This window comes from Oryzias melastigma, linkage group LG17, assembly GCF_002922805.2.
Source record: "Oryzias melastigma strain HK-1 linkage group LG17, ASM292280v2, whole genome shotgun sequence".
In the NCBI taxonomy this organism is placed as follows: Eukaryota; Metazoa; Chordata; class Actinopteri; order Beloniformes; family Adrianichthyidae; genus Oryzias; species Oryzias melastigma.
This window is the reverse complement of record NC_050528.1, coordinates 5,127,064-5,142,640: the sequence shown is the minus strand read 5'-3', so window position 1 is coordinate 5,142,640 and position 15,577 is coordinate 5,127,064. Positions and strand designations below refer to the sequence as shown.

Genomic DNA, 15,577 nt, shown 5'->3' with positions numbered 1-15,577 from the left:
GTCACTCAAATTTCTGTGCATCACACTCACATATGGCAGGGCAGGGCAAACATCTGGTAATCTTTGTTTCATTTTCTCAATAGCTCGCCATGCTATATGGCATTGCTGTGTGTACTCAGCCTTCTCCAGTTACATACTTGCTGGCGGCTCCCTTGGGGTCACACGGACCAGCATTTTGGAGCTTCCACAATATACGTGTCCAAAAATGCCTCGCATTCAAGAAAAGTAACTTTCAAATGACTGATATAAGAACCAGCCACCTGGTAAAAGCAGGAGAGTTGTTTGTTTTTTTGGACTCTTCAGAAAACTTGCAAAATGTGAAAAGGAATCCCACAAGAGACAAAAAAACAAAGAGAAAAACAGGAAAGAACACATCGTAACTTGCACTGTGGATGACACTGACAATTTTCTGAAAAAGATCCCAACATGAGTTTTATTTTATTTCCCCATTAAGCCCATTCCTAAACCAAAGAGGATTACAATTATTCTTTCCGTTTGTGGTTTCATCGACTTCAGAAGTCACAGCCCACCAAATTAGGCTGGCGACTTCATTTTGGAAGCGCTCAAAAGAAAATGATTTCAGTCTGAAGCCCACGGTCCACACCCTCATTATAGAGCCAGTCCATTGTCTTGGCATGGCATTACCTAGTTTGTCAAACATCAAACATCCTTCATAGCACGAGTTGATGCGTTTTGCATTCACATATTCGTGCGTCTGGACAATAACCTTGCAGGCTCCTCTGAAAAGGCTTTTCTTACCACGCTGGCAGGGCGCCAGGCCAGGCTGCCGGCCCAGGTTCCTTTTCTCAAGTTCCACCCAGACGCTGCGTGAGCCGTCATCCAACTGAAATGTAAACCCCAGATTCAGCTGTGTTTGTTATGGTTGCGGCGGCTCTCGGTGAATAAACAACTCAGTCGCAACTTCCTTATAACTTTGGGGCAATAATTCACAAAAAAAAATCTATTTAGCCAGCTGCAATTACATCACAAGATGATCAACACGTTTTCTGCAGCATTTCATTCAATAATTGCATTCGTTTTTTAGGATTTTGTCCAGTAAAAATCCAAGATGTGTTTTTTGCGGAGCATGACCCCGGCTCAGCTGGACTGAGTTGATGGAGGTCCAATTATTTCTGTTTTTTTTTTTTTTTTCGTGGATTCGTCATTAAACAGAAGGGTCTGCAAAGAAGTGTTCTCTCTTTTAATTATCTAGTATAAACAATAAACTGAACTTAACCTTCAGATCTCTCGTCTGCCACACTAGTGATTATTTATTTATAGAATTAAAATTGTGTTTTTAGCATGTTGTAGCATTTTTTTTCTCATAATGGAGGACAAGTACAAAATAGTTTAAGATTAAAACTGCGTTTCTAAGTATGTCTTTGTCCAAATCACGTTGGATCAGGAATAGATGAAAACTGGATGTTTGAAAAAGCTTGAACTTAATGGGAGGGACAAACTCGCTTTTTCCGCTCCAATTCTAAATCATCCACTTGCAGACAAATAGGTCCATTAACGTCTGCTTTTTCCTCGTCTGAGCTGCTATGATCTGTCTAAACGGTGCGGCCGGATGGCCCCGATATTGATCATAATTTTTTCTTGCTATGCTAATGTTAGCTTGCGCTTGTGAGGCACTTGTTGCTTAACATAGAGAGCGTTAACAAAGGCATGCTAGGAAACTAGCTAAGCTAACTTCTGTGCTAACAACCCAAAATCAAATTTCTAAATAACTTAAAAATTGCTTTTTGATTTTAGATAAAAACTGAATATTTTTCATTAAAAGACCACTGGAAATGATTTGACATCATCTGTCTCTAAATTGTGCGCCGGATGGCCCCGATATTGATTATAATTTTTTCTTGCTATGCTAATGTTAGCTTGCGCTTGTGAGGCACTTTCTGCTTAACATAGAGAGCGTTAACAAAGGCTTGCTAGGAAACTAGCTAAGCTAACTTCTGTGCTAACAACCCAAAAGCGAATTTCCAAATATGTCTTAAAAACAGGTTTTTTAATTTTAGATTAAAATTCATATTTTTCATTAAAAGACCACTGGAAATGATTTGACATCATCTGTCTCTAAACTGTGCGGCCGGGTGGCTCTCACATTGCTCATCTTTTTTTTTTTTTTTGCTACGCTAATGTTAGCTTTCGCTTGAGAGGAACTTATTACAAGTGAGAGTGAGCATAAACAAAGGCATGTTTTAAAAACTAACTAAGCTTATTTCTGCGCCAACAATCCAAAAGCAAATATCTAAATATGTCTTTTTTAATTTTATTTTTAAAAAATGGCATAATGTTTATTGAAAAACCACAGGAATTGATTTTACATAATTTGTCTCTAAACTGTGCGACTGGGTATCTTTGATATTGTTGATTGTTTTGGGTTTTTTGCCTTGCTAATGTTAGCTTGCGCTTGTGAGGTGTTTGTCTTTAGCAGGAGAGAATGTAAACAAAGGCATGATGGGAAACTTGCTAAGCTAACTTCTGCGCCAACAACCCAAAAGCGAAAATGTCTTAAAAACGTTTTTTTTTTATGTTATTTTAGCTAAAAATCTGCATTATCTTTATCTAAACGAAAAAAAGAAAAAAAATAGATGGAGTAGGACTTTAACAGAGGAAAATGAGTTACTAAAATGTATATATATGTTATTACCTCGGTATCAGGGACACTTCCTAAAGTTTGGTCCTGCACACTCTTCACTCTATTTGTTTTTCCTCTTATCTTCTGTCCTCTCTTCAGTTCATGCTGTTAAAAGGGAACAGCAGATTTGGAGATAATCTTGGAAAGAACGTAGAATCCCACCATGAAAACCACCATTGGATCTCTACGGTGTGGCATCGACCAGGTGGGTAATTTATTATGGGAGCTAAAGTGTTTCCATTTGCAGTAAGAGCCACTAAAAATATACTCACTGAAAGTTTCTGGGGGCTAACAAGTACAAGCTGGCCGCGCAGTGTGAGCTGGCTCCTGGCCTGACAACCTGTTTGGAGGAGGTGTATAGATGGGCTTTTGGTGACCACATAACCCAGTCACACAAAGCAACTCCTGGAGCTTCAGTTCCAAAGTGTAGAGTTTTCGTTTTTACAAAAAAGTGATATGTTATCATGACAAAAAGTGAAGAAAAAAAAGTAAAAAAAATGTGTCTACTGGTTCTGCACAAATACTTTACTAAGTCATTCTATCAAGCAAACATTTAATTTTAATCAGTGAAACCAAACATGAAGATACCGAATATCTGCCAATTGCAGCCCATCGCTTAATGATTTCCAACATCCACCAGGTGTGAAGAGTGGTTGTTACTGTTAGACACCGGGCTCTTTTAAGATCCACCCATCTTCCCCGGGTGTTTATGGAATTTATGTCGTGATCCAGTGTAGCAATGGCTACAAAAACTCTCATTCGATATAACGTTTAAACTTTGTGCGGTGGCATACACCAAAGAACATTCTGGTGAGGAGTCTGCACGACATGTTGAGGTGGGATCCTATCCGAGAATGACGCAAGCAGATGCGTAAAATTGAGAAGATGGCTTCAAGAAAGAGGTGGTGGAGGAACAAAGGAAGTGAGCCATAAATTACAATAAATTGAGTTGATAAAATCGATTAATCTATCTGAATCGATCTAAGCTTAATAGATCAATAATCGATCTATAAAAGTAGAGATCAATCAAACTCTTAATGCTAAAGTTTGCTAGGTAGATGCTAACATATGATGGGATTTCCCACAGGACAGCTAATGCTAACACTTGATTGACCTAAACATACATTGCTGACTAAATGTACATATTTATAAACTCACAGATATGAATTTTCCAAACTCTTTTAAGGAAATAGCGTTTTAAAGTAACCATTTGTGGTCTAAAGCACTGTTTTTTGCTCAAACTTTCTTCTTCTGGAATAAAGTGTAATGTTACAGCGCAATCGCCACCTAGTGGTCAAACTGAATCGATTTGAATGGAGTGGATCGAAAGAGTTTAAAAAAAATCGGAATTGAATCAATCGCAGCTCTGGTTTATCAAATCGGTTCTGGAAATTATTGCCGATACCCAGCCCTATATTTAAGTGTTCCCAGTGCTCTTTAAATTATGATTATGCTGTTTTTAGCCAAAATGAAAGTTTTCTAGGACATAGTTTCTGCAGAGTGACAGGAGTTCATTAGAAATTTGCCTCATTTCAATCTTGGAGCGATCCAGTCGGACAGTTTTGTCTGCAAGTGGATGCATCAGAATGGAGCGCAGCTGGGAGCTTGTCGCCCCCAAAAAATTGAAAAAAAACGATTTGGGGATATATCGTGATATATCGTGATATATCGTTTGACGATACTTGTATTGGTTTAAAATGTTGACATGACGATATTTATTTAATTATTTATGAGTGTGCTTCACTGTCTTGCTTTTGTTTTTCGCCTAAACCTCCGACCACTAGTTGGCAGCAGAGTTCACTGAGCCTCTTTGAGCTGCTGTCATAGACTGTATATAAGAAAAACTAAAGTAAAATATTTAAAGTAAATATTTTTACAGTCAATGAGTGAAATACACTTTTGCTTGAGCTGCAGCACCGACTGTAATGTAAATAAAACATCTTAGCCTCATTCATCCTGTCATCACACTGAAATGTTTCTGGACAGAATTGGTTTGTTTTTCCTTCATTTTTGAAGCACTCGTTCAGGTTTATGAACAATTTAAATACTAGATTTAGCAATCTTGTAATCACACTTTTAGAAACTTATTAGTTAAGGCACAATCATCCTATTTTACTTACATTGAAAAATATTTATCAGACAATATTGACTGTTCCATTAAAAAGACAAATATTTCGTAATTTACCAAAAGAAATGCAGCATGGATTTCTGGGTAAAAGCAACTTGTATATGAGATACAGTCACTGTGTTTAATGCTGTAATCAATAAAAAAATAATAATTTTACAATTTTTTAAAATGAAAGGCATTAAAATTCAGGTATATTCAATTCAAGTCATATTCTAAAAATGAAGTGAAAATTGGAACAATCTGGGGAAATATCGCGATACATATCGTATCGTGAGGCATTTATCGGGATACATATCGTATCGCCGGACTCTTGCCAATACACACCCCTGGTATTTTCTACATCAAAATGAGTTTTTCTACAATTTCTTTTTGTTTGCTCCTGATTCACAGCGATTTGACTAAAGAAATACTCAGAAATGCAATTTTGAGCTTAATTTATTTGTATTTGTTTTTTTAATCAAATGTCACAAGAACATGTAAAAACACCAAAAATTATTATTTTAATCAGAGTTTGTCTATACAAACATGCAGCCAAGTTTAGTTTGGCCACATTGTTGCTAACTTTGAGGCACATAAATAGGAAAAGTTTATAAAAAAAAAAAAAAAAAGACCAAGCCCCTTTATGAGCAAATAAACTCACAGTGTGCAGCTCAGCAGCTGGGAAAGTAACTATAGAGTTTGACTGATTCAAAGATAAAATAAAGATACAAACAATAATGATAGAAATTAACAAAAATCTACCGACGCTAATGTTTGCCTTAAACAGCCAATATTGACACAACAAATAAAGAATAACTGATACACTCTGATAGCCAGAGACAAGAGGCCAATGTCGATTTTAAGTGTCATATCACGTTCTATTTGAGACTGCAAGCACACCCCGGGGTTGGACGCAACCCCTTCCAGAAACATTTTCCTCCCAGATCTAACATTAACCAAAAGGCCGTGTTTCCTGAAACCAGAGAGTCCCTCAGCAAAAGAAACCCAAGCAACACCTGCAGCAGTGTGAATCCGTCCAGGCTGTGAGTCAAGGATCAGACTCCCGTTGTGAAACAGATTTTCCAATATTTCCGGAACAAATTCAAGGAATGCTCTAATCAATGAGGGCTCGTAAATTTTGATGTGAAACAATAATAGGCATTAAATTTAAAAAAATATAGCGGCTATAACTCTTACTGGTAATTATAAAGAATCCAGCATGAAGTGGATCGGGTCACATGATCTTTGGAGTCGTGGAGCCCCTCATCACCGCAGACGTGGAGCGGTTTCTCTGGGGTTTTAGTGATCGAGCATCAGTGAAGACACGCTTCACGTCCGCCGCAGAGCTGTCCGTCACGTAAACAGACTTGGAAGTCAAGGCCAGCTAAATCCCTGGTGTCTCCGTCCCGTCCGTTAGATTAGGAAGGCAAAGCCGGATCTCGTGTATCTGTGGTCAGACAAGACCGCCGCCACTTCCTGGTATTGCAAGGCTCCTGCAAAACCACACCAGCGTGTACTTTTTTTTTTTTTTCAAAGAACTGGAATCCACATAACCATGTGCTTTGCTTCTGGACTTTGGGACTTCCAAGACTTTGTTTATCAGTGAAATCAACAAAATAAATGGTCCAGAGTGAAAACATCTTTCCGTGGACGGATTTATACCGTCAGACGAGCACCACAGCTTTGTGTTTGCGCTCGAGAGCTTTCACTACCACATATTTTACAGTGGGCCGTGTTTAATGTAGGTGATAAGTTTATGCTAACTGGAACCAGACTGTTGAAGGAGTCTGTCAACCGTCTTTCAAACCCCTTTATGCGCGGCTCCTTCCCCGCTTCAGAACCGAGCGCGCAGACGCAGGCCAAGTCGAATCGGGTCCGCCGTTCGCTAGAAATAGCCCCACATCTGGTGACAGGAGTGATGCTCAGCTGATGCCAACAGTCAGGATGCCAACAGGATGTTATAATACTGGAGGTTATGAAGCGAGCCACCTCCTCGTGACGGCGTGCACGCCGCCTGGAATAGTAATTAGCATCCGCTTTTAGTTTGGGTTTTCTCTGATGTCATTCCATTCATGGAAATGGACTTTGATGTTTTTTGTTGAGGAGCGAAGGTCAGGAATTAAAAAAAAGAGCTCCTCAGGTAAGATTTTTTTCTTTGGTTTGAGTTAATTGATATAACTCCAGAAAAACTACAACTATTGAGACAAAAAGAACAATGAAAACAACCAGAGATTTTATTAAAGTTCCACTCCGATCATCTTTTGATCCATTTCAAGTGTCCCCAGTGGTCGTTTAATTATGGTTATACAGTTTTATCCAAAATTTTAAGAAAACTGTCATTTTCTAGGACGTAGTTTCTGCAGAGCGGCAGGAGTTCATTAGAAATTCACCTCTGAGTTGCGGATGGGATTGTTGGGACTGAGCAACCCCGCCCCACTCCCCCTCCTTAAGCTGAGCTCTTCCTGTAAACTGTGACACAGTGGATGTTTTCTCCTATTTATTAGGATTTTTCTCTGGTTTTAACCATTTTAACACCTTTTGAGTATCTTGATTTTTTATTTAGCAAAAATAGTTTTAATGTTCGGGTTTTACTTACCGGGACTTTCTATGTATTTTTATGTATTTTTATTATTTCAGTAGTAAGTATGAGTATTTAAGTATGAGTGTTGCACTGACCAGGAAGCACTTTTAATTTAATTGTACCTGAGACAAATTTTGTCTGAAATCCCCCCATTACTACTAAAAAAAACTATATAATGCAGGACTACTGTATATAATGCCCTGGATTTTAAAGGTAATTCGGACATGAAGCTCACTACTTTTCTTCTATTTCGTTTTTTAAAACACCGGATATGACGTCACCGATTTCAGAAAGTGAAAATCAAATAAATACGAAAATTTCACGTTTATTTACGTGTTCTGATGGTGAAAATGCAAATGGTTTATTCAAATATTACATTTAAACATGTTTTTTTGTTCAAAATTGTTCAACCGCAATGCATTGTGGTCTTTAATCTATTGAGCATCGATGCATGCTAGTTTTTCGTAAAGACTTTTGGAAAATTTCGAGTGCACTCGATCTAGTAGATTCACACGCACTAGAAAATGGTGAAGTGTTTTGGTAAGCGACCTCTTATGAGAAACAAAGAACATGGAATCTGGACAAAAACTTGTTTTTTTAATTTAAAAATTGTGGCTTTTGTTCCCAATTTAGTGCCAAAAAAATCGCTGTTTGAAAAATAAATGTCTGACTATAAAAACACACAACATGAGTGCAAAAAACTTTCTGTACCTAAAGACAAGTCGGTTTATTTGTCTAACGGGAGACAAATAAATTAAAGGGAAATAAAAAACATGAATGTGGATTATAAACATTTATTCCAGTGTAGTGGGTCAGATTAAATGTTTTAACTCTTTAACACCAGGGAAATTTCAGCAAAATAACACATGTTCTTCGAACTACACAATTAATGCGATTTCAGTGGATTCTGAATCTGAGAAAATGGAATTTCAGCCAAAATAATTCAAATTACAACATGTTCAATGGACGCGTTTTGTAAGTAGAGCCCAAATAGTGTCATAAAAATGTGCTTAGTGATGGACGAACATGAGTTTTGAATACATTTCATAGGAAATAGTCACTTAAATGCAAGTTTCCGATGGGGGTGTGACCGTAGCTTCACAGTTAGCCTCCAGTTAACCCTTTAACACCGGAGCTCCAGTGTTTATCTTCTTTGTTTTGGTGTAACTTTTCAATTGTTAACAGGATCAACGTCATTCCAGCAGATTCTGATTCGTCGAGCCACTTTTCTCCTTCAGAATCTACTGGAATTAATTGTGTAACAATTGAAAAGTTCCAGTATGTTAAAGATTTTGTGTTAAATATGGCCTTAAGTCCTTAAAAAAATGACCACAAGCACATTTTAAACACTGTTTTCATCATCTTCAGGTGGAGCTCCCTAAAGCTTGTATTTGGTTGAATTTAAGTCATTATTATATTTGTGGTGGTTATCGTCTGGTTGTCATTAAAGTTTGTTTTTCTAAAATTGTCACATAGGCAGGACCAACAAGGCTAAATGTTTAAAAAAAGAAAATAGAAGAAAATTAATTAATTTGAGAACAGTTTGCATCTTAAGTATAAAAAATAAGCTTCATTAAAAAGCTCCTCTTCCAGTGTTATCGTTGTGGACTCAAACAAAAATTAACAGAAAAATTATTTTGTAAAGTTTGTCCATTTAAAATCGATCTGAACTCAGACTGTTTTGTGTTTAGCAAGATCTCAGGTGATCTGATCCTGTAACGTTTGTTTAGGAGTTCATTTAGCCTTTGGATTGAACAGCCTTTATCGTCATGGAAACAGACGAGCTGAAAACAGCTACAGACAGTGATGCAGCCTGTAACTGTAAATGTGCATTAGAGATCCACAAATGCTAATGAATGTCTTATAAATGCCCCATAAAGTCTAATAAACACATTGCTAATGCTTGTTTAATGTTGTATAGTTATTAGCTAAAGGATGTTAGTGTCAGGTATCCGACCACAGCATAGTAAAACAAAAACATTTACAAATAGGAATAAATAATTAAAACCTAAAAATTGACTGCCATAATTACAAAACATATAGAAATGTCATCATTTGAGTTTTCAGTGGTGATAACTTGGATGATACCCACACAATCACAAACTATTATAAATCTCATATCTGGACCTCAGTTTGAAGCCACTTTGAATGACCTGGAAAATAAATATTTCACCTAGAGTTGTTTTTAACTTTTTATTTACACAAAATGTCTGGATGTGTGCAACTTTTTGCCTCTTGGCCGGGATTTCCTTGGAAAAGTGATGCCTGGATCTACAGGAACTTTCCTGGTTAAACGATTGTCTGATTGAATGTAGAGTAACTAAATCACTACTAACTTTGATCATCCTTTCACGAATGACCCCCTTTTTTTAGCTGTAAAATATATGTCCATTTTTACTTGTTTTTTTTTTATTTGTGTATTCTTTGATAACTTACGGAATTCAATTTGACCCAATTGGTCTCAAAACATTTAGCATGGCCAGAATATCAGCTCTGTGTTCATCCAAACAGGACCAATCTTCACACTAAGAAGGTAAAAATATGAAAGATCATAAAATATTTTTTTCTCTTTGTTCAAATTTGATTTTTGTCTGATAATAATGACAGTAAATTGTTAATACAGACTAGTTTCTTCTTTTATCTTTACATCTTCAGTTGGGGTGTACTGAGCTCCTAAGGACATCAAAAGTAAAAAAAAAAAATTCTTAAAAAAGGTAACTTATAGAATCGTGTGAATATGATGGTGTTTTTTTCACTTCGATGTCAGACATACGGCCCGTGGGCCGAGTACGGCCCGCTAAATGCTTTAATCTGACCCAGTCATGTGATCCAGTCATGAAGAAAAACAAATATAAGAATGTTGAAAAAAAGAAAGGAAGTTTCATTCTAGCCCATTCCTGTGACGAGTTATGGTTCTTTAAACACAATTCCACCACTAGGGGAGCTAAGGAAACAAAAGATCGACATAACAAGAGATCAAGAAATAAGTAATAAGTAATAAGTGATCAGGCTGCTATGATAAAAACAAATCAACAGATAACAAGTTGAACACAGGTTATTTTGAGAAGGGGACCCTGACTGTACTGCTGTTTTTAATGGTCTTTTATTGGTCTAATTGTTTAATTTGAACCCTTTCCTCCCTTTTAAATATATTTATAATTTATTATTTATTTATTTTAATTTGTTTTTTAATCTGTGTGAATGACCTGGAGCTACAGACTGACATATAATTTCCCTTGGGATTAATAAAGTATCTAAGTATCTAATGCTACTGGTCCGGCCCACTTGAGATCAGACGGGTTTGATGTGGCCCCCGAACCAAAACAGGTTTGATACGCCTGCTTTAGGGGCTCCGTAGTGGGGTGCCTTATGATATTTGGCAGAGAAAAAAAAGGCACAGAAAAAAAAAACTGGATTAAAGACCCACTCTGATGAAAATTGTGTGTTGAACATGTTCTTGTGATGTTTTTCTGAAGATGGAGAACATATATATATATATATATATATATATATGAAGGAAGTTAAGCTCAAAAGTGCATTTGAATGTCTTTATTGTTTTAAATCTGGAGAAAATAAAATGCAGTTTGAAAAAGAGCATATTTATGATGTTTAAAATATGTTAGGAGGGCTCCAAGCTCAACAGGGAGAGGAATGGGGGCGGGGTTGCTCCTCCCCAATATTCCACCCCACAACTCTGAGGAAAATTTCTAATGAACTCCTGCCACTCTGCAGAAACCATGTCCTAGAAAATGAGTTTTTAAAATTATTATTAGCAGTATTTTCTAGTTGAGACAAACAGAAATTAGCAGAGCTCCTTACAGAGTCATGGAACTTAGTTGACACAAAAAATGGAAAACTGCACAACAGTGCATGTTAAAAGAAAAAAAATAACAATTTCAAATATTTCATATTTTATTGCACCTGTTCAATTACAAGCTTTTCATGTTAATGACCACATATCCGACAAAAGACCATTTAAACAACAGGTACAATACATGAATGGATACAGGTGTAGTCTTTAAGTTAAAGCTAATTCTTTACTTACATCCATATTATGGAAAAATACACATATTGACGTATTATTCGATGGTCCAGATACATTCATCTAATGCAATAGTTCTCTAATTTATTTTTAGTCATGCTCCTGTATATAAATCAAAACTTGCTGTGAAACTATAAAATTAAAGATTTTAAATGATTGTCGAGTTTTTACATACAGACACACAGGATTAAAGTTTAGCAAGTCATAGTACTGTAGTAGTTCTAGGTAAAAAAGAGTGTTTACTCTTCAGTTCTAGACATGTACTTCACAGTTACAGTTTTTAGCTTCATTGGATATTTTCACATTGCAAAGAGTTTATATTGATATACGGTCAGATCAGGATCAGCTTAAAGATGAACGAAAGAAACAGATTGAAAACTTGAAAAATAGACATTGTAACTAAAAAAAATTGATATTTGAAAACCAAGACATTGTACATTTGAAAAAAAAAATACAATAAAACGTGAAAATGAAAATTTGAAAACTAAGACACTGTAAATTAAAAAAAAGAAAATATGAAAACCAAAAGGTTGTGAATTTGAAAAAACTAAATGAAAAATTGAAAACCAAGACATTGTAAATTTGAAAAAAAAATTAAAACTTGAAAAAGAACATTGAAAACTTGAAACAAATCTTGAAAATTTGAAAACCAAGACGTAGTAAATTTGAAAAACAAATGAAAATCTGAAAAAAAAATGAAAAAAAAATGTTTTGAATATTTGAAAAAAATAGAAAACTCGAAACAAATCTTTAAAATTGGAAAAAAATGGGAAAATAAATCTTGAAAATTAGAAAACCAAGACATTGTCAATTTGAAAAAAAAGAAAATTTGAAAAAAAAAAAAATAGAAAACTCTAAACAAATCTTAAAAATTTGAAAAAAGACAATTGGAAAAAACCGTGAAGACTTTTAAATGAATCTTGAAAATTTGAAAAAAAAAGTACTGAAAACTTTAAATTAATCTCGAAAATTAAAATATATATACTGAAAACTAAAAAACTATAAATGTTAAAAATTACCAATTGAAAAATGTATCCATTAGTAACAGAGACTGTTTTGAATTCCAACCTTTTTTTTGCTTTTCTGACTCTTCACCTTCAGTTTTTTTTCAAAATTTAAAAGATTTATTTCAAATTTTCAGTATTTTTTTTCAAATTTTTAAGATTTCTTTTAAGTTTTCAGTTTTCTTTTCAAATTTTTACTTTTTATTCAAATTTACAATGTCTTATTTTCAAAAGTTCATTTTTTTTCAAATGTTCAGTCTATTTTTTCGTTCACCTTAAGTTGATCCTGATTTGACCCCATATATTGAGACGTGCAAACGCTGAAGGAAATTCGGGACACGAGACCGGAGAAAACAGGATGTCGGAGCATCGTCTGATCAAACAACCCAAGGTTTGATTTTGGATTTGGACTAGTTCAACCTGAACTGAGGATTCCGGTGACTCTGGTACTAACCAGGCCACCAACGTACCTCGACTGCAGTCTCATGCAAATCTTTCTAAGCCTCTACCTGAGCGGGACGGCCTGCACGGGAGCTGTTCTCCTAAATCCTGACTGCTCCTTCCGATGTGGACGACGATGGAACAGGGTGTGTTTGATATCAGCACTACAGCAGCTTCTTTATGCGACTCGTGTGCTTCCCGATGTGCATGGTGGCTCGGTCAGTCGAGCTCGTCAGGACGTCCAGGACCTCATCCTGCCGCTCCAGCTCCGACTCGGCTTCCAGCGCGAGGTTCTTCAGCTGCAGCAACATCTGCACACACCCACCATGTTTTACACACGTTTGCATTAAGGCCCATGGGTCAAAGTCGAGGCCCGGGGGCCGGATCCGGCCCTCCGGGTGATTAAATCCGGCCCCCCAGATCATTTTATTTTATTGTTATTAATGACCCAATGTTATCTTGTGCTTGTTTCTAACTTGTATAATTTTGACTAAATATATTTTTATGGAGGGTAAAATGTCGAAAGTTATTGAAGGTTTAAGTTGATTTATTCTGGAATAATAATCCTGCCTTTTTATTATTCATAATTATGTTAAAAAGTTACAGTTTTAAAATTTGGCATTCTGTTAGCTTTTTGGACTATTTTGGTATTTACTAAGATTTTTGGGCTGTTTTGGAGTTTAGCTAATATTTCAGCTACATGCTAGCTGTTTTAGCTAATTTAAGCTTTTTTAATTTTTTAGGCTGTTTGGTAGTTAGGCTAGTATTCACACGCTAATTTAGTTTTTTAAAAAGTTTTTAGGCTGTTTTGGGGTTAGGGTACTATTTACATGCTAGCTATTTTTGCTAATTTAGTTTTTTTTCAGTTTTTTAGGCTGTTTTGGATTTCGGCTAACATTTACATGCTAGCTTTTTTGGCTAATTCAGGCTTTTTTTTCAGTTTTTTAGACTGTTTTGGAGTTAGGGTAATATTTACATGCCAGCTATTTTGGCTAATTTAGGCTTTTTTCAGTTTTGTGTGCTGTGTTGGAGTTTAACTAATATTTCAGCTACATGCTAGCAGTTTTGGCTAACCTAAGTTTTTTTATTTTATTTTTTTAGGCTAATTTGGTATTTAGCTAATATTTTAGCTGGCTATCAGCTTCATCATTTTCAGCTATGATCTTCAGTATTTTCAGCTATCAATTTCAGCATCTTCAGTTATCAGGTTCAGCATTTTCAGCTATCGGGTTCAGCATTTTCAGCTATCGGGTTCAGCATTTTCAGCTATCAGCTTCAGTATTTTCAGCTATCAATTTCAGCATCTTCAGTTGTCAGGTTCAGCATTTTCAGCTATCAGATTCAGCATTTTCAGCTACCAATTTCAGCATCTTCAGCTATCAGGTTCAGCATTTTCAACTATCATCTTCAGCATCTTCAGTTGTCAGGTTCAGCATTTTCAGCTATCAGATTCAGCATTTTCAGCTACCAATTTCAGCATATTCAGCTATCAGGTTCAGCATTTTCAGCTATCAATTTCAGCATCTTCAGTTGTCAGGTTCAGCATTTTCAGCTATCAGATTCAGCATCTTCAGTTGTCAGGTTCAGCATTTTCAGCTATCAACTTCAGTGTTTTCAGCTATCATCTTCAGTATTTTCAGCTACCAATTTCAGCATCTTCAGCTATCAGGTTCAGCATTTTCAGCTATCAATTTCAGCATCTTCAGTTGTCAGGTTCAGCATTTTCAGCTATCATCTTCAGTATTTTCAGCTATCAATTTCAGCCTCATCAGCGGCCAAATTTATCTTACAGCATTCACACTAGCATTATTGCAGGTAATGCTATATAACTAGTTTATAATTAAGTTAAAAGGTTTTAAAGTTTTAAAAATGTCGTTTTAGAGTGTTCACCAAATGTTTATCCTGTTCGCCCCGTGACCTAAGGTGTGTTTTGGATTTTGTCCCCCTGTACGATTCGGTTTGACACCCCTGCATTAAGGTGACTTTCTTTAACCCCCAAAGAAGCAAACCCAGACAGAACATACGGAGGAGCAGGTCGCTGAGGCAAAAAGCAAATGAGGTAATGAAACGGAGTCGAAAGCATCAGGTTTAATTCAAAGCTCTCACTTTGCTCATAAAGATAAAAGCAGGCTGAATAATGTCTGTGGATCAGAGCACAGCCCTAAACCAAATGTGATGCAGTAAAAATTATTTATGCAGCAGGTCTGATCATATCGCACATTAGCCCAGAAGAGAAACCTGAGAATCTATGGAGGCAGGAGTCTTGGCCTCTCCATCCCGGGATCCTTCATAAACAATTCTGTTGTTTTGAGTTCTCGGCGGGTTTGAGGAAAACTGCGACTGCGCGTCCGTGGTCTAACAACTGTGTACGTTACGGTTAATGGGACAGCTTAAATACTCCGCAGGTTGCCAAGCAAAGCCTAATAAACACTCCCATCAAACCCCACCACCCGGGTTCTGAACTCGTATATGTGCTGCGTGTATGAAGCCCGCCTCGCACAGCAGCTGACATGATGTCAGTTTTCACTGGCGGCTTTATGTGGACATTTCGGCTGCGCACTAAAACGACCACAGGCTGCAGCCTGAAAAGCAGATAGTGTGTCAGGGAAAAAGTGCATTTGCTCACTCGAGTCTGTGACTTCATGATTTAAGGCGACTGAATCACACCTTGGAGCTCACAGTCACAAGAGCTTTGCTGTGTCAGAAATAAAAACAGGAAATGAATATTTTTAGCTGATGCTTCTATGAAGACTTATGTCAT

At 36.5% G+C, this 15,577-nt stretch overlaps 1 protein-coding gene across 1 annotated transcript in view; it reads right to left on the bottom strand.

Annotated features, from left to right (window-relative positions):
* Window positions 1-12,513: 12,513 nt before the first annotated feature.
* Window positions 12,514-15,577, bottom strand: part of snap47 (synaptosome associated protein 47) — a gene marked incomplete at its 5' end in the record, with an annotated part of 8,354 nt that continues 5,290 nt past the window's right edge. The window contains 1 exon segment of the mRNA XM_024273711.2: window positions 12,514-13,127. Within this exon segment, the coding sequence (XP_024129479.1) occupies window positions 12,981-13,127 (147 nt within the window). The 3' untranslated portion in view covers window positions 12,514-12,980.